Source organism: Camelus bactrianus, chromosome 30, assembly GCF_048773025.1.
Source record: "Camelus bactrianus isolate YW-2024 breed Bactrian camel chromosome 30, ASM4877302v1, whole genome shotgun sequence".
In the NCBI taxonomy this organism is placed as follows: Eukaryota; Metazoa; Chordata; class Mammalia; order Artiodactyla; family Camelidae; genus Camelus; species Camelus bactrianus.
In genome coordinates, this window is record NC_133568.1 from 30,125,784 (window position 1) to 30,151,357 (window position 25,574).

The 25,574-nt window shown below is 44.4% G+C and overlaps 1 protein-coding gene across 10 annotated transcripts; it reads left to right on the forward strand.

Moving 5' to 3' along the window:
• Window positions 1–4,923: 4,923 nt before the first annotated feature.
• ADNP2 (ADNP homeobox 2) lies at window positions 4,924–24,508 on the forward strand. Of its 10 annotated transcripts, none has more exons than XM_074355425.1 (5): window positions 4,924–5,074; window positions 9,343–9,463; window positions 15,862–15,951; window positions 16,442–16,579; window positions 19,781–24,508. In XM_074355425.1, exons 2-5 carry the CDS (start codon window positions 9,356–9,358, stop codon window positions 23,054–23,056), a joined length of 3,612 nt encoding a protein of 1,203 aa, XP_074211526.1. In that variant the 5' UTR covers window positions 4,924–5,074; window positions 9,343–9,355; the 3' UTR covers window positions 23,057–24,508. The 10 variants fall into 10 exon arrangements, with proteins under 10 accessions (XP_074211526.1, XP_074211527.1, XP_045377949.1 ...); XM_045521993.2 differs by lacking the exon at window positions 4,924–5,074 and adding an exon at window positions 5,360–6,928; XM_045521996.2 differs by lacking the exon at window positions 4,924–5,074 and adding an exon at window positions 5,360–5,684.
• The last annotated feature ends 1,066 nt before the right edge of the window (window positions 24,509–25,574 follow it).

Genomic DNA, 25,574 nt, shown 5'->3' on the forward strand with positions numbered 1-25,574 from the left:
TAGACTGGACGTTCCATGCTGGCTTTCCTGGGTTTCCAGTCCATGGACAGAAGACTGTGGGACTTCTCAGCCTCCGTAATTGTGTGAGCCCATTCCGCATAATAAATCTGCTTGTGACTTTGCTTACGGGCCTCTCTCTCAAATAAAGACCAATTATTACAATCTATTGACCAGCTTTTAGGTAATTATGAACTTGAATTTAACAACCATCATAGAGCAATGGGCCAAATGTCTGCCACCTGAAAGAGACCAAGATCAGGGCTCTGGGCTGTTGACGCTTGGAAAGGCTACCTTCCTCGGGAGCGTTCGTCGCTCATAGTAACACTCACTGTGTACCTGCTCCACCAAGGACGTTCTCCCTCAGTGTCCTCTAAGCTCTGTGAAAGCAGGGATTGAGTTTCTTCTGTTTTCTGCTCATCACTGTCTCCCTGGCATCTAGTACACACACAAATAAACACAGAACAAAGGCAAGAGAGGCCAGAACACACGATGGTTGTCCACAGAGAATATTGTCTCCCCTAACGTAGAAATTTCGGTGGATCTGGATTAACCTTAGCAGTTAATTTTTATCACAGATGTACGTGTACTGTTGTCTCTGTGTGCAGAACAATCAAGGTTGCCAAACACAGCTGGAGAGCTTGCCTTGGGCCCTGGAAGTGAAGGAAGCTGGGAAGGTGGGAGCTGAACTCCAGCCCACTCTCCTCGCCTAGTCTGCTCCCTGCTGTGGAGCTTTGTCTGCCCGAAGGAAGGGACGCTTTTTTTTAAACACAGAAGTCACTTTTATCTGGAAGCTGCATGCACCGGAAGGGCTCCTCCTCCTGTGGGCTGACACAGCTGGTTGTGGGGCCAGGCTAAGACTTTTCCCGGTTCTGCGGTCGCCCAGGTTGCTCTCTTTAGGGTGGACAATTATTTTACAAAAGCTGATGCCGATTACAGGAGGAACCAGATGAGAGAGCAGGAACGGTTCAGCACAGTGTCTTTAACCCAACAGAACGACTAAAACTGAGCGCCTGTTCTCCCAGTGACATCAGGTGTGCTGTGACGTGCCCAGCGTGTACGTCCTCAGGCCTAACCTATGAGTCTGAGTGATGTGATGACTGAGTCCCATTGGGTTATTGCTTGTTCCTCCTGTCGGGGGTGTGGGACAGTCCTTTCAACAGCAAAACTGTTGTGGTGGTTTTAAATGTCATTTGTCACATACCTATGCTGAAGTGTTTAGGGACATAGTAGACCAATGTCTGCAGTTTCCTTTGAATGCATTAAAAAAAAGGTGGATCGAGAGATGAATTGTTGGAGAGCTGGGTGACCCAGCAAATAGAGCACAATCGTTTACTGCACGATCTAGGTGATGGCGTTCACTGTGTATTTATTTCAACTTTCCTGTATGTTCAAAATTTTTCATAATAAGATGTTGGGAGAAAACTTAATTCATTCAACATTTATTAAAATTTTATTATATTTGTCAAAATATTTATTATAGTATATTTACTGAAGTAACCTAGACATCAGGGTTACACTGCTGATAAGAAGACACGGTCCCTGTTGGTGCAGCACTCCCTGAGAGGCAGATATGTTATCAGATAAGGACAAAACAGCACAGTGAGTGCAGCGATAGCTACACACAGATGCTTTGGGAACATCAAGAAGAACCTGCCACATTTGGCCATGTTTTTGTGTGTGGTGGTAGTGGTGGTGGTCAGGGAGGTCTTCCTGGAAGAGAGGTCAGCAGAACTCAGTCTTGAATGGCAACAGAATAGAAATTAGTTCAGGTAGTGAGGAAGGAAAGAATTCCATGAACAAACCTGTAGCATTTGCCGGGGCAGGAGATGGGCTGGGACCAGTCAGCTCTGGAGAGCTTGTGTTCCTTGCTGACAAGCTGGGCTTGCTCCTATAGGGGTAGAAATAGCTGAAGGTAACAAGGTGATTGACAGGGTGCGATTTGCTTTTAGCTGGACCTCTAGATGGCTGACTGGAGAGTGCACCTGCGGGGCCAGACCTGGAGGTCAGGTGGGCACCTGTGCAGGTGTTCTGGTCAGAAGCTGCACACATGGTAGGAGGGCTGCAGGTGAGGGAACAGATCTGAGGGGCATTTTACGTAGAGTTGGGGAACTGGAGGTGGGAAACATGAAGGACAGGCAAGCACATTGCTCACTGCTAGAGGGGTTGTGCAGGAGGGATGATGGACTCAGCTTGAACATTTTGAATGTGAGGTGTCTGTGGGACACCCAAGAGGAGCTGCCCAATTGGCAGCCAGAAGAATAAAACTGAAATTTAGGAAAGAGGTGCATAGGCTGATTTGGCATTAAAATAATGGACTTTGAGTCTGCAGTTGAGATTAACAAGGGAGAGTATGCAGAGTACGTAACCAAAGGCACGGGGTTTCCAATACCTGGAACAGTGTTTGCCTCACAGGAAGTAGTGATGAATGTGAATGAAAGTGGGCAGAACCCTGGGACAGACATTCAAGGATGGGCTGAGGAAGGGAAGCTGATACAGGTGCCAGGACCAACCAGAGTGTAGAGAAGATTAAAGGGCATGTTTGACAGGGAAGGGCTTCAGGAAAGGGAGGAGGGTACAAATAAAAGATGGGGACTAAAATTTGTTCTTGGGTTCAACAGGTGTAGGTGCAGCCACTATGGAGGACAGTATGGAGGTCCTTAAAAAACTAAAAACAGACTTACCCTATGACCCAGCAATCCCACTCGTGGGCATATATCTGGAGAAAACTATAATTCAAAAAGACACATGCACCCCAATGTTCACAGCAGCACTATTTACAATAGCCAAGACATGGAAGTAATCCAAATGTCTGTCAACAGATGACTGGATAAAAAAGATGTGGTGTGTACACACACACACACACACACACACACACACACACACACACACACACAGAGGAATATTACTCAGTCATAAAAAAGAATGAAATAATGCCATTTACAGCAACATAGGTGGATCTGGAGATCATCATACTAAGTGAAGTAAGTCAGACAGAGAAAAATATCATATAATATCACTTATATGTGGAATCTAAAAAAAAATACAAATCTTATTTACACACCAAAAACAGATTCACAAACATAGAAAACAAACTATGGTTACTGAAAGGTAAAGGGCAGGGGAGGAATAAATTAGGAGCTGGGGATTAACAGACACATACTACTATGTGTGAAATAAATAAGGATGTACTGTATGGCACAGGGAACTGTATTCAATTTCTTGTAATAATATATAATGGAAAAGAATCTGAAAAAAAAAAGTATGTATATGTATAACTGAATCGCTTTGCTGTATGCCTGAAACTAACATTGTAAATCAACTACCCTTCAATAAAATTTTTTTTAGAAAACAGTTGGGAGGTCATTGGTGACCAAGGCACTTCTGCAGAGTGGTGAGTATCACGGGACAAGATGGCACAAGGGTGAGGAGTGGAGGCAGCAGAGAGATTTGAGGGAATGTGACACACTGCCCTCACTGGAACACCTTGGTCTGGATCAAGGACAACGGGAGGGCTTTAACTTTTTATCACACCCATAATTTCTTGAAAAATGATACATACTTACTGCTGTGATTTGTTATCAAATTAAATCACAGTTCATAAATAAATAGAGGGAGCAAACACTACTTCAATTATGACTGTATTCCTGTGGTCAAGTAACACCAGCCCAGCGTTTAACACAATTTTTAAATTAATTCAGACATTTATTTAATGACTGCTATGTTTTTAGTCGCTGGGCTAGCCTGAGCAGAAGGTACCAGTAGAAAGAGAGAAGCTGAAACCATTGGAGAAGGATGCCTGGACAATCAGATGGCTGGCAGGGCAAACAAGGCCCCAGGAAGAAGGGACTGGCCGTGAGCGTGAGCAGAAACATCACCATGGCTGCTGAGGAAAACGGGGCGCGCATCGGGGCGAGGAGATCAAGGGAGACCAATTGTCGGGGTCCAGCAATAAAGAGGAGACGTGGTCTTTTGCGGGAAAGGAAGTTGATTAGGGGCAGGTGTTGCTCCGGCAGCTCCAACAAAGTGAAAAAGGTCTGGAATAGTCACTGAGGAGCGGGAACAGGGCAGGAACCTGATGAATTAGTCGTTGTTTGCACACACGCAACAGGCTTCTCATCAAAGCGCAAGCTCCCTGAGGGCAATGTGGTCCTTCTCTGCCCTCTTGGGCACTTGACTCAAGGGATGAAGACCGGAAGGCATTTTGAAAGCTCCTACTTGATGTTTCTATTCATTTTGAGAACTATATATTATTGACTCACCATTTTAAAAAACGTGGGCAAAAGTGAACTTTTAGGCCATTTAAGAGTTTTTACAAAAAATTAGAATTCTCAAGAAAAGGTGTGACATTAATTTTAGAAAATAATTTTGAAGTCAGGAGACCCTATACAATTAGTTCTTCAAGATGTGTCAATCAAGGGCATACTTGTCAAAGTTTTGATAGTCCAAGTTCTATCCTCCAATGGCGGGGCAGGATTCTCCTCATAGCTGGTTTCCTATTGGCTCTGAGATGTGGGCGGGGTCAGCCATTTCTGGTTCTGCCACTAGCTCCACCCCATCCCATGCAAATGAAGTCAAAGCTTTGGTGAATCCACGTGATTGGTCACGTGGGGGTGCGACAACTCGCTCCACCCCCTCCATTGACGTCATCACCTACTCAAACTCTCACGAGAGTTTGCACAGATGCTGGTCAGAGGTTAGCAGGCCAGTCCACTGTGGCAGGAGGGGGTCGGGTAGGGGCTCTAACACTGGACCCCCATTCCCATTGCTGAGTCTCCAGTCCAGCTTAAGTCAGGGGCCCCAGGGGACCTGTGGGGCAGTGCCCAGGGGTCCCATGCACACTCTCCCCCCATTGGCTGTCTGCACTGGCATGCAAATGAGGGCGCGCGTCACTTCCGGAGGCCAATCGAGCGCCATTTTCTCTTTCTGGCCGAGCTGGGAGGAGGGGACGGGGTCGTGCGGGGTGGGCGCGCGCCGAGCGGGGGTCCCGCCGCGCGGGGCGGAGGTGGGAGGACGCGGGGCCCCGGCGGGCGCGGCGAGAGCGGCGGGGACGGGGCGGCGCTGTGGGCGCCCAGAGGTAGGTAAGACCCCGGCCCGGCCCGCGGCGACGCCCCCGGCCCGGCCCGGCCCGGCCCGCCAAGTGTCGGCGGCCCCGCCCCGCCCCGCCCACACCCCACACCCCGCGGCCGCCTCACGAATCCCGCGACGTTCTCGGGGCGCGGGGTTCGCGGCCCGAGGGTGCCCGTCGTCCCTCCGCGTCACGTGGGGGCCGGGGGTGGGGAGGGGCGGGGAAGGGGCCCGGGGGCGGGGCGGGCGGCGCGGGAGGGGAGTCCGGGGCGGGACGGCGACGATGTGGGACGGGGCAGGCCGGGCCGCGGAGGGCAGTCGGGCGAGGGCCGGGGGACGGGACGGGACGGGGCGGGACAGGGACCGGAGGGCCGCCCGCGGCCCCGCGCTGCTCCCCGAGCCGCCCCGAGCGACGCGGGCCGGGCGGATGAGCGCCCCCTTCTCTGCCCGTGGCGGGTATTTTTCCGGAGGAGAGGACAGCAGATAGCAAACCCCTGTTCTTCCATCATCGAGCTTTTGATGTGACGTGAAGATTTTAACTTTCCTTCGCCATTGCTTACTGCGTTGACGGATTGTGTGCAACGTTTCTGCTAACCATTGGCCCCAGAACGGCAGAAACTGTAACTACCAGTTCCTACAGTGCACAGTTGCAGAATGATAAATAATTCAGTACTTAAAGTATATTTTCTTTGAATTTCAATTGGATACTTGTCTGAATACTCTTCAAGCTCCTTATAATTGAATAGAATGGGTAGTCGCAGCCTCTTGAGACCTGAAGGGCTCTTCTGTGCGGAGCTGATTTACAATGCAGATAGACCGGAGGCGGAAGACCCTAGACCCGCCGAGGAGGGCGTGGAGTCTGGGCGGCAGTTGGGGTTGTGGCGGGCATTTTGGGGGAGAGGACCACGTAAAAAGTAGTTGTGGAAAATGCATGCTCGCCTTTGGTTGGAAGTCAAGTAATGCGCTTATTTAGCACTGTTACTGGAGAGTTGGTCGTATTATGAACGAACTTTGGTATTTCGGTTGGAGTTGAGATTTTGTTGAGCCAGTGGTCTTCAGGCATGGAAGTGACAAATCTGTATGTAGGAAGGGACCTGCTGCTTGTCTTGGAGGATGAACTGGAGTGGGAGGGACACGTTCAGTCGTCTGAGCAGCGGTTAGGGTGTGGGAGCTGGATTTAGGGTTAGGAATTGACGGTTGTGCGAGATGAGGGTAGAGGTGTGGCAAGATACTAAGCTAAAGAGATCCTGGACACCTTTCTAGTTTGAATCCAGGTTTTCAATATGCTATCGGTGAATTTACGGCGATGGTCACTTCCAGGGGCTGCACCCCAGCATTCTGCTGTGGCCTCCACTCTGACTGGCACTCACCTGTTAGGGCAGTGTGTTACAGGTGAGAAGACTGAAAGGCGGTGAGTTGCTGAAGGCCACACGTCTGGGAAGCGACCTTTTTGTGTTTGAACCCAGACCCTCTTGAATCTTTCTTTCGTGCATTATACAAATATTATGTGTTTTTAAAGTTGCTTTAAAAAATCCTGTATTCCAATAAATGGGACATTTCATTTAGGTTTTTAGAGTTAGATAATAGCAGAGTCACTGTCTTATGTTCTAAGTGCTTTTCTTGTATTAAACTGTTCATCCTCAAAGCTGCTTCACAGAGGAGGCTCCCTGTGCTCTCTGTTTTACTGGAAGGAACTGAGGCTCCGGGATTAAGTAATTTATCAACGATCACACGGCTAATAAACTGGAGCTGATGTGAACCGAGGCCTTGCAGCTCCAGAATCCTTGCTTGTGAGGACTGTGCAGGGTTGCTTCTCATGTGAAACCTTTGTAGGACTTAGGTTTCACTGAAACTCAAAAGAAAGGTCTGTGGCTTTAAAAGTATTATTTATTACTTGAATGACTTTCTTTTTTGTAGTGTATTTTTATATTAATGGAATGTTCTTAACTGATCATGATACTAAAAAGCAACAAAAGAAACCCTTTAAGTGCCCCTTGGGAGATAATATTTTCTTGTGCATATCAGTGGAATTTTTGGTAGTTCCACACACTGAAATTTACTGTGAACTGAGGTTGATAAATCAGTGCAGCTGTGTTAGCATCCTGTTTCCTAATGGTGAAAATACAGATTTAACTGAGTACTGGGAGTATATGGAGAATGGCATCAGTAGAAGATCTCTTAAGTGTGAGAACATTGACAGGTATCTTTCCTAGTTAATCTACTGGGCCTTTTGTATGGAATCCTCCATCTCTTAGAATGCATAAATTATGGTAAAAGTCAGCTTCTTTCCCCAAAAGTGATTGGCAACAGTAGACCAAAGGTCTTGAAAGAATTGTTTTAAGGTTATGGAATGTCTGTGATTTACCTATGTTTTATTTTTTGTTATCTTTACTTCTGGAAAACAGCTTGCAAACTATTAAAAAAAAAAAAAGGGAAACTTAAAAAAAATTAAGAATGGATCTTGTTTTTTTAGGGGAGGGGCACAATAACAATGATGAGAGAATGGGAGCACTTAGATTTGAGAATAAAAAGCTCCTCTTCTCCGAATTCAAAAAGATAACCTCCTTGACCCTCCTTCCAAGCCTTAAACTGGTGACTCCAGAGCCCTTTCAGACTTGCCCAGTCACTGGCAGCCTCTTTTTCAGCGCCTCCCTCCTGCAGTCAGCCAGTTAGTAGCAGCCTCCAGGAACCAGCCTGTGACAATCAGCCAGTCCCTAACCTGCTTCCGAGAGGCCACCATTCCCTTTTTCTCCATGCTTCTCAAATCTCTTTGATAAGATCTGCACTTGCTGTGTGAGGCTAGATTTCATTGCAAGCAACAAATTTAGCGTCTTTGTTTTAGATGTATGTGGATCATGGTCTGATGGTCTTAACCTTGGATGATTCTGTTTATCAGCCAGCTGTGGGGAAAGACCCCCAAAGGATGGAGAGGGTAGTGGAACTTCAAGGAGGAAATGACAGCAAAGTGCTGGAGGGCATCAAACATCAAACACATTTTTGTTGGACTTGGTCTGGCCAAAGAAGCCAATCTGGGCTTGAAAGTGACCTTATGCTTAATTTTTAGGAATGCCATCATGTGGTTCGACAGCTCCTCTGTTAGGTTATATTATACTACTACTGTGTTATATTATAGCTTAGTTATTATTACAGTGTCTCTTAATTGAACTTGTCTGCCAGACTTTTGTGGATTACTCTTTTCCCCTTGGTTATTAATGAGTAGTTTGTGGGGAGGTGCTTGGAAACCATGTAAAATACACCATTCCTCACTAAACTTTCAATTTATTTAATCATTTGTTACCATGGACTTAAGTTTATTTTCTGCCACGTTTTATTTTTCTGTCAGTTGGTGGACATTTGAGTTGTTTCCACTTTTTGGCTATTATGAGTAATGCTGCTGTGAACATTCTTGTACAGGGTTTTGTTTGGAAGCATGTTTTTAATGTGTCTAGGATAGAATCTCTGGTTCATATGGTACTTACATGTTTAGTCTGTTGAGGACCTACCAGACTTTCTCAAACTGCTCTACCATTTTACATTGCTGTCAGCAATGGGTAAGAGATCCAGTTTCTCCCCATCACTGCCAGCACTTGTTTGTTTGTTTTTGTTTTTTTTCAGTTATAGCCATGCTAATAGCTGTGAAGTAGTATCTCATGGTGGTTTTGATTTGTATTTCTCCGTGACTCATGTTGTTTAACATCTTTTTATGTGCTTAATGGCCATTTGTATATGTCTTTGGAGAAGTATCCAGATCCTTTGCCCGTTTTTAAGTTAGGTTATTTCTTTTGATTATTGACTTACAAGAGTTCTTTATGTATTCTGGGTATGAATTTCTTATCAGAAATACAGTTTGCAAATACTTTCATTTTGTGGATTCTTTTTTCGCTTTTTGGATGTTTTTCTTTGAAGCCACATAGGTTTTTCATTTTGATGAAGTCCAGCTTCCCTGTTTTTTTCTTTTCTTGCTATTGCTTTTTGGTGTCATATCTAAGAATCCATTGCCAAATCTGAGGTCATGAAGATTTATGCCTGTTCTAATAGTTATAAAGTTTTAGTTATGTATGGAGGTGTATAATCCACTTCGAGTTAATTTTTATGTCTGTTATAAGGAAAGAGTCCAACTTAATTCTTTTGCATGTGGATATCTAATTGTTTCAGAATAATTTGTTGAAAATTACTCTGTTTTACCAACCCTGTTTAAAAAATTTTATGTCTATACATATATTATATATATATATATATATATGCACTTATTACAGTTTTGTTTTCTTCCCTTTTAAGAACAATTTCAAAAATGTTTCAAATTCCTGTGGAGAATCTTGACAACATCAGGAAGGTACGAAAAAAGGTGAAAAGCATTCTTGTGGATATTGGACTTGACAGCTGCAAGGAGTTGCTGAAGGTAAGAGGGCGTAAGTAACAGATTAAGAGAAGACAGTAATCCTGGAGATGCTGGGTTGGTGAGATTTGAACTGGGAGTTTTGAAGAATGGGTGAGATGCCTCAGAATGGAAATTGCTGACACTTGAAATGAGGCAGGAGAGAAGAATTTTTTTTTTGAATTGAAGTACAGTCAGTTACAATGTGTCAATTTCTGGTGTACAGCACAATGTCCCAGTCATGCGTATACATACATATATTCATTTTCATATCTATCGACAGATGACTGGATAAAGAAGTTGTGGTATATTTAAACAATGGAATACTACTTGGCCATAAAAAAGAACAAAATAATGCCATTTGCAGAATTTGTTTTTATTCATGTCTTTCTGACTTAAATGGGATGCTTTAATCTGGTCCAGTTGTTAAAGTTACTTTTAGGAGGGAATTTTTATAGTAATTAATTGCAAAATGTATTTGTTTTTGATCTTTGAGGAGACCGTGTTGAATTATTTATATTATTTTAGCAGAAGATCCTAACTCAATTTCCCGGTGGTGTTAAAGTAATCAGTAAACGGGGATGCGTACTTGATATGATAGGGTTGTTTGTTTTTTTTTTTTCTGATTTGTGCATTTAACACTTGCTGTCTTACAGACGTTTAAAAATTATGGTCACAGTCACACTATTGATAAGTTATGTTCTCATGTAATTTTATCTTTTCTTGTAACTTGAGAATATATGGCTGGCATATGTAGGAGAGAAATAAAAATTGTTAGATAAGGTTTGCTCTGAAGTTTTATAACCACTTACAATTCTGTGCATGTTTGATGCATAACTGTCGAAATAGGGACCGTGTCTGCTTTGAATTTTTCAGACTTGTGAAGAATTCGATTCAAAATATTATTGGCCTGGGAAGAGTTTAGTTTCTTAATTTTCAAATCTCAGACTTTGAACTAGATTGACTATTTATAAAAAGGCATTCTGATACTGAAAGATTAATAATTACTAGGATTCTCATTAATAGTCAGAACTGATTTTTGCTCTAAAGTAAAATTTCTGGAAGACTTCAGATAGTTCTTTGCTCAGATGTTACCACCCCAGAGAGATCTTCCCTCTAAAATGCTGCCCTCTCCACTATATTTCTGTTCTCTTACCTGCTCTGTTTTTCTTCAAGGTTTCGACCACAAGGCTGGTGTTACTTGTTTATCTGTGTCCCTCACTGGAATGTAAGAAGGCATGGGCCACATTGTTTTGTTGTCTACTCTATTACCTGTACGTGCTTAACAAATACACGTGTTTTTTAACAAATATTTTTTAAATGAATGAATGAAAGTAAAACCCAAATATAGAAATAATTTTAATAATAGACTGTGCCTGAAAGTCTGTTTGGAAATAGGATGAGGGAGATACTGAAGTGGAAACCCTTAGATGCTCAAGAACCGTATTCAAGACCGAGGCCCCTCAGTGTTCTTGTAGTTCTGTCTTTAAGTCATGGTTGACGCACGAGGAGGGAAGCAGGGTGATTATTTGTTGTTGTTTTTGCTGGGGGTGCAGGGGCTTGAGCCCAAGCCCTCATGCATGCTAAACACGCACTCTACCACTGAGCTATGCCCTCCCCCCGCTGCCCTCCCAGGGTAGTTATTTGGAGACAAGTTTGAGAAGGTAGATTGCAAACCCACAGTCCGTTAATAATAGATAAGTATGTGAGTTTAAGTACTATTTGTAGAGAATGTAAAAATAAGAGACTAAGAGCACAGTATGTGTAGACTGAGGAAATTTCAAATGATAATGTATGGGAAACTTTTGGGATAGTTCCTGACACGCGGTCACCCTGAAGGAGCAGCAGTGCCCTAAGCGAGGACCCTGAGACTCTCGGGTCCTGGGGGCAACTTTCAGTTTTGTACTGGCTGGTGCCAGTGGGGTGACCTCGGGCAGATCGTTTCTCCCTGGGCCTCAGTGTCCTCATGCTGGTCAGAGAGAGGGAATGACCACTGCTGGGGCTGAGACAGACTTGGAACATCATCGTGAGGAAGAGGGAAAGACCACCTCTAGCTGGGCAGGCTAAAGCAGCCTCTGTGGAGGAGGTGAGATTTGAACTGTTTTTGTTTTTAAAGATAGGCTAGGACTCAACAGTGGAATTAGAGTGTTCTAGTAACATGGAATTCAGAACCACAACCCAGTTGATTAACCCCCATCAAACCAGGCTGAGTGAATTCAGTGCTTAAAAAAAATTATTCTGCTTGGAAATAATAACTCACAGAAAAGTTACAAGAATGAAAGTAGTACAGGGGACACCCTTCACCCTTTACCCAGATTTACCAACTGTTAACATTTTCTCCCGTTTACTTTAACATTTGCCTGCTCTTGCTTGTGCTGTGTATTTTTCCCTGAGCCACTTAAGAATAAGTTGCATATCTCATGACCCTCATCACCTAAATACTTCAAGTGTGTTTTCTAAGAATAACAATAGTCTCTTCTATTGCCGCAGGATGGTTACCAGCTTAGGTCATTTATAGCGTTTTTCCTGTCAGTGTGGACCCAGTCTAGGATCAGGTATTGCCTTTGGTTATCATGTCCTTTGGTCTCCTTTAATGTGAATTCAGTTTTTAAATGAAATTCTGTTATAAAATGTGTTTTGTTTTATTTTTAGATGAAATGTCAGTAACTAAAACTTTTCATCCTGGGGTCGTGTTTTTGACATGGCATAGAACTGAACATTTCTCAGTAACTTGCTGTCTTAGTCAGCCTGAGAATGTGTTTACTCATCTGAATTTGTTCAAGACTTCACTTTTTCTTTCTGAGACTATACTGACACAGATACGCACATACTTCACAAGGGAGAATTAAGAGATTAGAATGGCATACAGCTATTAAGTTAGATTAAGTATCGGGTTAAACTTTAATAATTTTTTGGTGGGGGAATTTTTGTTTTTATCAATATATAGTTGGTCCTATATTTTGCAAAACTTTCAAAAATTCAAGCCATGTAACAATCATTATAGAAAAATTAGAAAATATACACAGAAACATAGAGAACAAAATGACTTGTTTTTAAGCCATTACTGCAGAATATCCATCATTAACCTTGTTATAGCTTTCCGGATTTTTGGAAATGGGACATGATGTAACTATAAGATACTGTACTAGCTTTGCTTTGTCTTGTCACTGAATCTCATATTAAGAACTTTTTTCCATGTCAAATGCATTTATTCTTAATCCATCGTAGTATCTAGAGTTCCTTGGTTTCAGGCAAGGAAAACCAACACTGACCAAGTCAAGCAAGAGGGAATTTCTTGGAAGTCTGGGGGCTTACAGAGAGTCCGTGCTGGGAACACCTGTCTGTGGTCCTTCCGTTTCCTCTCCCAGCGGTTCTGATTTCACAGGATAACTCACTCTGCCTTCTCTGATTTCCAGAGTGTGTATGATTCCACTCATCCTAAGAGTTAGGACCTCAAATCGTAGACCCTACAGTTCTTGTCAAAAGCCTGGCTGAGAAGTGAACCTTAGGGAAAAGAGGCTCTTCTAAGAACCTTATCTCCTTTTCTAAAAATAGATCTAAACCCTGCTACTCCTCATAGTCTCTTAAGGAGTTTTTTTTAAGAAGTTAACATTTCATCAGGTAAATTAAGAACTGGCTGCATCATTTGCAGGGCTCTGTACAAAATGAAAATATGGGGCCCTGGGCAGGCCCCATAGGCCCGCTGTCCCAACCCACAGGAGATGGGTGACTCCCAAGAGGTTGCTACCTCTCTGCCAGGATGCTTGTGGTACCTGGATCCAGGGTGGGTTTAAGGCCTGAGGTGTGCTGCCAACACAGCGCTGGGCAGGTTAGCACCTTGCCTCTTCCTCTCCCTGACTCTGTGCCAGTCTCCCACCAGGGCAGCTAAGGAATGTGGACCCCTGACAACTTGGTTACTTTCGCAGGTGGTAGACAAGAGTAGGGTTGCTTGTAGCATGCAAGGGGAGGTTGGTGGCTGTGGGGGACAGAGCAGGAACAGAATCTGTCCCAGAAGCACTGTCCCGGGCATGAGCAGGAAAGCCCCTGACACATGCCCCAGTGTCCTGTCAGACTTCACTGTATAAAACAAATTCAAAGATTAAATTATTAACGCTTTCAGTATAGTTACAATGGAGGCTAAACCCCAGCACCAGCCCTTCCTAGCACAGGGCTCTGGGCAGCCGCCTTGGTTGGTTGCAGTGCCTTCATCGGTCTTTTCTAAGAGCCTCCCAGTTTTTTGGTTTTTTTTTTCCGAAATAATTCAGTGTATTTAACTTCATATGTTAGAAATATTATTTCAGTATATAATCGATATAAAGTAAGTAATGAAATGTTTTATCCTCTTTTAAATCTTTCAAGTGTATTTAGAATTTTTTAGTTACAGTAAAATGGGCATAGACAAAATTTGCCATTTTAAGCATTTTTAAGTGTACATTTTGGTAGCATTAATTACATTCATACTGTTTTGCACCTAGATATTCATCACCTCAAACAGAACACTGTCGCCATTAAGTAATAACTCCCCATCCCTCACCTCGGCCCCTGAGAGCCTCTGCTTTCTGTCTCTGCAGATTTGCTAGTTAAAGATACTTCATATGAGCGGAATCATGTAATGTTGGTCCTTTTGTGACTGGCTTGTTTCACTTAGATTAATGGTTTCAGGGTTCATCCATGTTGTACCCCATGTCAAAATGTTGTTCCTTTTTATGGCTAAATAATATTCCATTACACGAATATACCACATTTTATCAGTTCGTCTGCTGAGACACGCTTGGGCTGATTCTACCTTGTGGCTGTTGTGAATCATGCTGTAGTGAACTTGGCTTACAAGTATCTGTTTGGGCCCCTGTTTTCAATTTTGGGATATTTGCCTCAGAGCATTGCTGGGTCATGTAGCAGTTGTTTAGCTTTTTGAGCAACCACCAAACGGTTTCCACAGTGGCTGCACCTTGTCTGTTCCCACCAGCCAGGCCTGCGGGACCCAGTTTACCCACAGCCGTGCCCAGGCCCATTCTTTTCCTCCACTGTCCTCTTTTCTCTCCTTCTCTCTCTTCCTTTCCCTCCTTCTCCTGCCACTGAGGCCGCTGTGGTGGAGAGCATCTTTTCATGTGCTCATTGGCTGTTCGTACGTCTTTAGAGATTTATATTCAAGTCTTTTGCCCACTTTTAAACTGGGTTGTTTGTCTTTCTGTTGTTGAGTTGTAGTTTTTATATTTCTGGATGTTAAACTCTGATTAGATTTGTAGGTATCTTCTCCCATTCTGTAGGTTTCTTTTTACTTTCTTAATATCTTTCAGTGCACTAAAGTTTAAAATTTTGATGGTATCCAATTTATCTGTTTTTGTGTTTGCAGTGCTTTTTATGTCATATCTAAGAACCCGTTGCCAAATCCAAGTCAAGAAGATCTGTGTTTTCTTCTAAGAGTTTTATGGTTGTAGTTCTTTTTGTTTAGATTATTGATCTGTTTTGGGGTTAATTTTGTATGTGGTATGAGGCAGGGGTCCAGCTTCATTCTTCTGCATGTGGAAATCCAGTTGTCTAGGCACCGTATATTTATTTGCATTTTTTGAGGTGCTGTCAGTTTACCATGTTGTGCAGATTTCTGGCACACAGCATAGTGCGTCAGTCATACGTGAACATACATATGTTCGTTTCCATATTCCTTTTCACTGTAGGCTACTGCAGGGTATTGAATATTGTTCCCTGTGCTGTGCAGTATGAACTTGTTGCTTATCTGTTTTATGTGTAGTAGTTAGTATCCACACATCTCGCACTCCCGGTTCATCCCTCCCCACTCCCTCCTCCATAACCATAAGTCTCTGCAGTGAGCTCATACTGCTCCTGCTCTTTTCAGTTATCTTCATCTTTCTGTGTCATTAAATGTTCGTCTTCTCTAATACCCAGTCCATATTCTGATTTCTCCTGTCTCCCCCCAATATTTTTCACACTCACTTTGTCGGAACCAGGATTCTGTTTGGACCCATTCCATCTGGTTGTGGGGTCTCGTTCTGCCTCCCTCTCTGTCTTCCTGCCCCTCCCTGCTGTGTGAGCCCCACAGCTAAAGCCCCCAATTTGTGGCCTGCCTCCCAGCCCTCTGCTCCACAGTGCTCACTGCTGGTGGAAGATAGGTTCTGCTCCTGCAGTTTCTCTCTTGGAGAAGTTATTTGTGGGAGTCTCGTGTAAAACTGTGATGTTAGCGTGGACTGTTGCAGCTGTTTTCCCAGGTCTGCTGCTGGGAAGGAGCTCTGTCCTAGTTTGCCCTGGACTGAGTTTTCATTTCGCTTTTCCTGCATAGATTTCTTAGGTACCAAGTAACCCCATCAGGTTCCAGTTAAATATTTCTGTATCTTCAGGTTCCAGTTAAATATTTGTGTCTTCTGAAATTACATAATGATTTCTCTTGTTTTCTTTATTTTTAAAAGGACCTTAAAGGCTTTGATCCAGGAGAGAAGTACTTTTATAACACATCATGGGGAGATATTTCTCTCTGGGAACCTTCTGGAAAGAAAGTGGTATGAATTTTTAATTTTGATTTTCATGTTTACTCACAAGTTGGGGGTAAGGGTCAGTTTAGTTCTGAGGAACGTGATATGTATTTGAGCTGCAGAGAGTGAGTGGGAGAGGAGGTGTGGTGTCAATGTTCAGGGGAGGAGAAGGAAAAACAAAGATAAATGTTTGTAATGTAGGGTTATTGATGCTTTGAGTGTTTTCTGCACATGAAGTTGGTAAATTGATGTAGTGAAATTGATGTAAGAAGGGCCTCTGGTTTATATGACTCTTCTGAGTATAAAGAAATGTTATGTTGCTAAGTTGATACAATGGAAGTACATCCTGCTTTCAGAAACTGAAATAAAAAGTATGGGTCTTTGAATCAAGTGCTATTTATAATAATTTGAAATCTTAAGCTTAAGCAGATTCAAGCTAAAATATGTGACACACTGCCAAATTCTCCTTACTGAAATGCTTTCTTCTGGAAAACCTTTCCTCCCGCCCTGCCACTAGATTAGCACATTCATCACATCAGACTCGCCGGGTCCCAGATTTGATGACACTGTCTCCCTGCACCACCATGCTTCGGCCTCCACTGCGTTTGTCCAAAATACGTTGGCCTTGGGAATTTTGACTTTAAAGAAGATTCCTGTAACTACTCAGTCGTTTTTTTGTTAAAATTTTATTTAAAAGCATTTCTATTGTCAGCTCGTCCTCCTGAGCCCCACTGTTCTGCGTCTCTTACCCTCCTTGACCTGGCATGCCCCTCTCTACCAACAGACACGAGATTCCTTAAAACTGCTTCGATTTAGTGATTCTCCTCAGAACAGCTGATGGCTTTTCAAATATGCCTTGTTCTGAAGACCTTGGCTTCATGAATAGTTTCTTGGGCTTCACTGATTTTTCTCATCTGAATTCTTAAAAGATCCTGTAATGTAATATGCACTATAATATGTAATTATGTGCTTTACATCAAGAAACATTTTTTGAATTCCTGCTTCAACGTAGGTAAAACTTTCAGAGTAGTTGATAAAAAGAGGTGAAAGTTAGAGTTCCTTTACTCATGGAGTTTATGTTTTTGTTGGGGTGAATAAGCCTGGCATAAAATGTTAAATAACAATATGAAATAGCAGAGATTGAGGTTGTGAAATAGAGACCATATTCAGAAAGAAACTCGCTGTTGTCTGGTGTGGTGGAGGCTGTGTTGTCTGCTAGTTTTAGTACCTTACTGCTCTTCTTCCAGTAGGTAGCCCTCCTGCTCTAATTTGTCTGTGGGAGACAGGGTGTATGAACGGGACAGTTTCAGGCCCTGTGGCAGAAACGTGTGCTTCTGCTGCGGAGAAGCAAGGTGTGTTGGACTTGCGGGTTTGGGATGGAGATGGTTCAGCTAGGTCAGGTGGTGGAGCCCAGTGGCTGTGGGACCGGAGGATGCAGCCTTGGTCTGCAGGGGAGACGGCAGACGGCTGGGGGGACAGGAATTCTACCAGCACCCAGAACCGTGACTCCACTTCTTTTCTGCTTCTCTCCTTGGTTATTTTTTCTTCTTCTGATACAGGGAACCAGCGTCTCACTAGGATTGTTTCTGACTGATCACTGTCTTAGGACTTCCATGACAGGGTTTTGTGTGACCCTTGGCTTGCACTTCTGGGCATGTGCCTAGATGTGGGATAGCTGGGTCGTAGATGGTAAATAAGGACGGATTTATCTCTGCAACAGACTGCCAGCCTGGTTTCCAGAGTGGCTGCACCCTTGCACTTCCCCACCAGGGATGTGAGTCCTGGCTGCCCTGTGTCCTCACCAGGCTTGATATTGTCAGGGTTTTTTTGTTTATGGACTTACTGCTTGTTTTCCATTTTAATAGGCGTGTAGTGGTGTCTTCTCTGGCTTTGTTTGTGTTTCCCCAATGACTGATGGTGTTGAGCACCTTTCCGTGTGTTTATTTGGCATTTGGGTCCCTTATTTAAAGTACTCAGTGCTCAGATGTTGTGCCCATTCTCTAAAAAACTGGGTCACTTGTTTTCTTACTGAGACATGAACATGTCCACAACATGTATTCTGGACACAAGTCCTTTACTAGATACGTGGTTTGCAAATATTGTCTCCTGGTCTTTTTACTTTTTAACGGTGCCTTTCAAAGAGAAGAAGATTTCTTACATTGATGAAATCCAGTTTATCATTTTTTTCTGTTATGGTGTCATGGGTAAAAAATCTTTTCCTTAACACAGAGATCTGTTCAGTACTAACAGATAGTAACATGCAGTTGTTAGTAAGTGATGTTGACTCTCTTGAGTGTAGTTTTCATTAAGGATCTGGTTTTCCAATGCAGTATTTCATTGAGTATAACATGCACCATTTTAAAATGAACCACTAATGAAACTAAAGCAATACTTTCCTTAAACTGTGTTGTACCATTGAACTGTCAGTTGTAAGTTGTTCCCAGATTTCAGAGATGCTAAAATACATGTTAAAAAGTGTGTCGGAGTCAGTGAAAAAAATTTTTTTTTTTTTAAATCTATGATCGGTGGTTGGCTGTTCCCCTAGGTTTATTGTAGACCCTCCCAGAAGTGCCAGAACCTGGGATTTCTAATTGCTGAGAAGCCAGTGGTAGCATGTTGTTGAGTGTGCTCAGGTGATTTCTGTGACCTGTGCATGACCAGGAGAGAGAAAGGGCGACAGAACCCACAGGCGGGGAGCGTGTGTGTGTGCGTGTGAGGAGAGTGACATGGGGGTGCAGCCCGGGGCGGGCGCAGTCGGAAGGGGTGTTGCAGAGTGAGCAGATGTCTGTCCGCGTATCCTCTGTCTGGGCCTGCCTCCCTCCTTTGTGAAACTGGGCCTGTGTTTTCTGCTGCACCAGCTCTGGGCTCTGGAGGCTGCCCCAGGACCAGAGCTTCTCTGCTTTCAGGTCATCACCGACCGGCAAGAGTTCTGGGAATCAGGCAGATTTTAATCCTCAGTTGACCTGCTGCTGTGTCCGTGGTGTTCCTGGGCCCCAGCTTGTTGAATTCCCACGTTTGCCTGACAGCGAAACACTATGTTGTCAGAGTTGTAGCCTGTGGCCTGAAACTTACTCAGGATTATTCCCAGTAAGTTTAGGCACAGTCCCTCTTTCTTCGCTGCCTACCACGTGGTTTATTGAACACTTGAATGTGCTGAGCACTGTCCATGTCTCCTGCCTTCTCCAGGAGTCTGGGAAATAAAAGACAGCTGTGATGGGTTTAATTTGCAAGTTTGGTTATATGTAGATACATTCCAGAAGCTTTAGAATTTGGAGTAAAAACAACATTGGAGCTAAGAGAAATGGGATGGGAAAGGGAGAAAATAAAGTTCTCATCCAGAGAATTAAGTGAGTTTATTTTAATTGATGCAGTTAATTGAAAGTGTAGGACTAAGTAATGCGATTTGTGGTTTAATGAATGGCTTGGGAACAGAGTTCAGGAAACTCGATATTCAGACCAAACTCTGTGTTTGTATAGCCTTCATTCTGAGAACAGTTGTTAAATTTTTAAACATTAGAGAAGGAAAAAAATGAAAATCCTGCTTTATGACATGTGAACATTTGAATTAGGATTTATAGTGTTGTTTACCCATTATCTGTGGGTGCTTTTCCCTTCCAGCAAGCACAGTGCTAGTGGCCACAGAGGCTGCTGGTTGTCCACAAACCCTAAAATATTTATTCTCTGGCCCTTTAAGGAAAAACGTATTTTGGCTTTAAAAAACATTGTTCTCTGAGGAGTGACAGCGTTAAATAATCTAGCAAGTTAGAAGAAAAAGAATTGCGTACTTGTGAGCTGTAGAAGGTGTGGCATCTGATAGTTCTGTTAAACCATGCTTGATTTTCTTTTCTTTTAACAGAGATACCGAACAAAACCATACTGTTGTAGCCTCTGTAAATATTCCACAAAAGTGCTTACTTCATTCAAAAATCATTTACATCGTTATCACGAAGATGAAATTGACCAAGAGCTGGTGATCCCTTGCCCAAACTGTGTGTTTTCCTCTCAACCCAAAGTTGTGGGAAGACACTTCAGAATGTTTCATGCACCTGTTCGGAAAGTCCAGAACTACACAGTGAATATTTTAGGTGAAACTAAATCGTCTAGGAGTGATGTGATAAGTTTTACGTGTTTAAAATGTAACTTTTCAAACACTCTGTACTACAGCATGAAGAAGCATGTGCTGGTAGCCCATTTTCACTATTTAATTAACTCCTACTTTGGCCTGAGAACTGAGGAATTGGGTGAGCAACCGAAAGCTGACGATACCCTTTGTACGGAGAAGATGCCCCCTTCTGACAGATATTACTGTAAAAAATGCAGTGCCAACGCCAGCAGCCAGGATGCTTTAATGTATCACATTCTGACCTCGGATGTGCACAGGGATTTGGAGAACAAGCTCAGGTCCGTGATCTCAGAGCACATCAAGAAGCCTGGGCTTCTGAAGCAGATGCACATTGCGCCCAAGCCAGCTGCACACACGGCTGCCCCTGCCAGCGGCAGCGCTGTGGGCGCCTCGGCCACGCCTCCGTGCTTCCGCCTTGCCTTGCCGCAGGCCAGTCAGAGCCAGACCTCAGGACAGCCAGTTCAGGGTGCAGCCCCGCCGGCGACCGTGGCCTCGGGTGCTTCTGGAAGCCTCACCCACTCTCCGCCAGCCGTTGCCCAGTCCCACGTGACTCTGGTCTCCAGTCCTCTGCCCGTGGGCCAGAACAGCCTCGCTCTGCCACCCTCGACGCCACAGCCTGTCTTTCTCTCCCACGGAGTCCCGCTTAGTCAAGCAGCAAACTCTCCTGTGTTGCCCTTGAGTAAGCCAGTTGGACCCATAAATAAGTCTGTTGGAACTGGTGTCCTTCCCATAAACCAGACCATCCGCCCAGGGGTTTTGCCCCTCAACCAGCCTGTTGGGCCTGTAAGCAGACCAGTGGGGCCTGGAGTTCTTTCGGTAAATAGGCCCGTTGGGTCTGGTGTCCTTCCTGTCAATCCCTCTGTCACCCCTGGGGTGCTTCAGGCGGTCTCACCAGGGGTGATTTCTGTGAGTCGGACGGTCCCATCAGGAGTGCTTCCTGCAGGACAGATGACCCCTGCTGGGGTCATCCCTTCGGGACAGGCAGCAACTTCCGGGGTCCTCCCTGCTGGCCAGATGGTTCAGTCGGGGGTTCTCCCCATCGGCCAGACGGCTCCATCAGGGATGCTCCCCACTGGGCTGACGGTCCCACCACGGGTTCTCCCTCCTGGCCAGACAGTTCCCCTGAGGGTTCTCCCTGCCGGCCAGGTGGTCCCACCAGGGCTCCTTCCTCCCAACCAGACGGTCTCATCAGGTGTTCTCCCGGTGACCCAGGGTGTTAACTCTGGTGTTCTTCAGCTCAGCCAGCCTGTTGTGTCAGGGGTTCTTCCTGTGGGCCAGCCAGTGAGGCCAGGGGTCCTGCAGCTTAATCAGGCTGTGAACACCAGCATTCTGCCTGCAAATCAGCCTGTCAGACCCGGTGCTTCACAAAACACCACTTTCCTGACATCAGGCTCCATCCTCAGACAACTGATACCCACAGGAAAACAAGTGAATGGGATTCCCACGTACACACTCGCCCCGGTTTCTGTCACTTTGCCTGTGCCACCTGGGGGTGTTGCCACTGTTGCCCCTCCCCAGATGCCCATCCAGCTGCTGCAGTCGGGCACAGCTGCACAGATGGCCAGTTCCGTGGCCAGCATGCCCTCCCCGCCAGTGGTGGTGAATGCCGCTCAGAATGTGTTGGTTCAGGCCTCTTCATCAGTGTCAGAGTCAAATCAGGCACTCAAGCAGGCGAAGCAGTGGAAGACCTGCCCAGTGTGCAACGAGCTCTTCCCTTCCAATGTCTACCAGGTCCACATGGAAGTGGCGCACAAGCACAGTGAGTCCAAGTCTGCTGAAAAACTGGAGCCGGAGAAGCTGGCGGCGTGCGCACCATTTCTGAAGTGGATGCGGGAGAAGACGGTGCGGTGTCTGTCCTGCAAGTGCTTAGTCTCGGAGGAGGAGCTCATCCACCACCTGCTGATGCACGGCCTGGGCTGCTTGTTCTGCCCGTCCACCTTCCATGACATCAGAGGCCTTTCGGAGCACAGTAGGACCATGCACCTGGGGAAGAAGAAATTGCCCGTGGATTACAGTAACAAAGGCTTTCAGCTGGATATTGATGCCAACGGCAACCTGCTGTTCCCCCACCTCGACTTCATTACCATCTTGCCCAAGGAGGAGCTGGGGGAGCGGGAAGTCTACTTGGCAGTCCTGGCTGGGATACACTCCAAGTCGCTGGTGCCTGTATACATCAAGGTGCGGCCCCAGACCGAGGGCGCCTCTGGGAGGCCCGGCAGACAGGCCCTGACCTGCCCCTTTTGCTTTGGCACCTTTGTGACGGCAGAAGCGTACGAGCTGCACCTGAAGGAGAGGCACCACATCACGCCCACAGTCCACACGCTTCTGAAGTCGCCGGCGTTCAAGTGCATCCACTGCTGTGGGGTCTACACGGGCAACATGACCCTGGCCGCCATCGCCATCCACCTGCTGCGCTGTCGGAGTGCTCCGAAGGACAGCAGCTCCGATGTCCAGGTCCAGCCGAGCTTCATCGAGAACAGTGAGCTGCTTTTAGTCAACGGTGAGGTGATCCAGGACTCCAGTTTTTCTGTGAAGAGAAAGCTGCCTGATGGCCACTTTGGGGCAGAAGACCAGAGGGACGGCGAGGAGAGGCCTCCTGTCACACACGCTGCCACAGACCCGGCTCCAGAAAAGGGGACGAGTGTTGTGCCTTGTAAAAGACAGAGGAATGAAAGCCGGACGGAGGGGCCACTTGTTAGTGACGATGCTCTTCAGATTTTAGCATTAGACCCTAAGAAATATGAAGACCGTTCTTATGAAGAAAAAAAGCAGTTTCTTAGAGATTATTTTCACAAGAGACCATATCCTAGTAGAAAGGAAATAGAGCTGTTATCCTCACTCTTATGGGTGTGGAAAATTGATGTGGCTTCATTCTTTGGAAAAAGAAGATACATTTGCATGAAAGCAATAAAAAATCACAAGCCTTCTGTACTTTTAGGCTTTGATATGTCTGAACTTAAAAATGTTAAACACAGATTGAACTTTGAGTATGAACCACAAAACTTGTAAAAAAAAATAGGAAATTAAAGTACTGATAATTAGTAGTTTTTTCAATTGAGATTTAAAAAACTTATTTTCTTCACTGTATGTTGAACTAATCAATTCAGTGGTCTTTATGCTGCTCTTCAGATTTATTTCAGGTGCTCGGAAAGACTTCTGTATAAAGAAGTGAATAGTTCTTTCAAATTTGTTGTTTCCTGCAGTTTGATTTTATAACAATTATTTTTCGTTATTTTTGTCATGTAAATTAAATCTTTTAATATTTCATGCACGCCTTGTTTTCTCAGTACTGTCAGTATCGTACGAGAAAAACTGAAATCTATATGTTTGTTTTTCATTTAAGGAAGTTTCAGCTTGTTTCAGAATACTTGATTAATTGCAAATTAAAACATTAACCTCCCTCAGTTAACAGCAAATGATACAGTAAAAGTTTAGAGATGTGAGTATAAACCCCTGTGATGTGTGGTTCCTTAAAGATGCACTGCATTAACTTAAGCTGATTTCTTCTTTGTAAAGTATTTGCTTATTAGATTGTAATTTTGATTTACAGCTTTTCAGGTTTGTCCTGACAGCTGTTTTTGATTATAACTCAGAAAACCAAATGTTTTCATTTGTTAAAAATACACCAGACCTGAAGTCTGGTATTTAAGCTCATAAGTCAAAAGTCATTTTGCAACTAAAGTAATTCTGTAGGTGCAGAAATACGTTTCAGTGTAAACTTTCCCCCTCTTTTTGATACGGTGGTAAGTCTTTTCTCCATTCAAAGAAAACAATGAATCTTTAGTGCCTTTAGAACTGAAAACACACACACAAGCTCTTCCCCTAACCTAACTGTTCATAAACCAGTACAAGGGAAGGACTGTGTTGCTCAGGAATAAAGTATTGACCCCTGAGTGTGGATACTAACTGGAATTTAAACACAGGTGTTCAGGGGATGAGGTGAAATGACCAGACCAAGAGCTAATCTCGTGGTCGGTGTATTAATAACTCTGACAGTGTCCTAGACAGTTTCCTGTGGGCTTTCCCATAGCCCAGTTGTCCAGGTTAGTGGGATGAGATATTGCTAAGGAACTCAAGTGTATTACTGTCCTTTGGACAGCCTAAGCCTTGGCCTTTTCACACAGTATAAAATAACTGAAAGCACCAGAACCGCTAAGGGAGACCAGCCAGTTTATACCTGAAGTTGTTAAGTCGTATTGCCGGTGACTGAGAGCAGGGCCTCTGTGCAGCCTCCTCAGCAGATAGGACCGTCTCTGGGAAGTAAGATAATGTTACCATATGGGCTTTTAAAATATAACACTTGCATGTCGTTGCTGTAATGTGCATTTCTGAGGCAGTCGTGAAGCTGGTGTGTGATTGTTGGTGTGCTCTCCTGTAAATTCAGAGCTTGTTCACTTTTTTTTTTTTTACCTATTGTTTTCAGAGTGTCTATTTTGAATTAAAATTTGTTATACCACTGCATGTAGAACTGTTTAATTTTTTTAACGGTTAAAATGTCACAGTGATTCAAGAATATAAACGTGGAAATAATCATGTTTATTTTCTAAAAAACATTGTCATTGTGAAAATAAGCATAACCCCAAAGGGCTGACTAATTACAGGGTCACAAAATAGATGTAGCTGGACTTGTCATGTCTAACGGTGGCCCCGGCCATCAAAGAGAGGTCGGATGGCTGGAAGTGGCCTTTCTCCAGGCTGTGTCTGTCCCACCAGCGCACCTGCCGCTGTCCACTTGCTCTTGTCATGCACTGAACTAGGGGTTCTGCTGGCGTTTGGGGCCTGATTGTTCTTTGTTGGGGTGACCATCCTGTCCACTGCAGGACTGGAGCAGCATCTCGGGTCTCTACCCTCCACGTCATTGGCACCTCCACCCTGACCCAGTGCTGCAACCAGATGTCCCCGGCCACGTGTCCTGGGGGCAAGTCAGCCCTGAGGAGAACCACTGTGATGCAGGAGCTCTGATTCCTAATTGTATTTCAGCAGTAGTTCAGCTTTTGATGTCAAACCCTTTTATATTATGCTGGTTACTCTAGTTACTAAACAAAACTGTTTTAGGCTTAAAGATCAAAATTTGATATAAATTGAAGCGTCAAAATGTACATGTGGGTGTTCTTGTAAAGAATGAGTAAACTTATTTGAAAATGAAAAACTACAGATTAATAGTTGAGTGGTGGACGTTTTTAAGCTATCATTTAAAAGATGATTAGAAGTTGAGAAGGGGAGGAGGCTTTTATGGTGGCTGCAAAAAGTGTGCTTGGAAAATGTTTACCTAGTTAGCAACAACTTTAAAAATACTACATATTCGAGGTCTGTTTGGTTGAAGACAAATGAGAATGGAACTTACTATTTTAGCTTGAGTGCTGTTACTCTTTTTCGGGATGTGTTATTTTTTAATGACTAGAACCCACTTCATTGACAGTGAACAATGAGTGAGATGATAATTCAGGAGCCCCAGAAAGCTGCCTGTTCAGAGTGACGGGATGAGCACGTGGCCACCCCCACCTTCGCTCATTTCCCTTTTGATCAT

What these genes read in the sequence shown, in the direction of transcription:
- ADNP2 (XM_074355422.1), top strand. Translation starts at nt 7,002, where the DNA reads ATGTTCTTAACTGATCATGATACTAAAAAGCAACAAAAGAAACCCTTT. An exon ending in AACCTTCTGGAAAGAAAGTG is followed by an intron (nt 15,952 to 16,441) that starts GTATGAATTTTT and finishes CCCTGCCACTAG; the next exon opens with ATTAGCACATTCATCACATC. An exon ending in TGACTTTAAAGAAGATTCCT is followed by an intron (nt 16,580 to 19,780) that starts GTAACTACTCAG and finishes TTCTTTTAACAG; the next exon opens with AGATACCGAACAAAACCATA.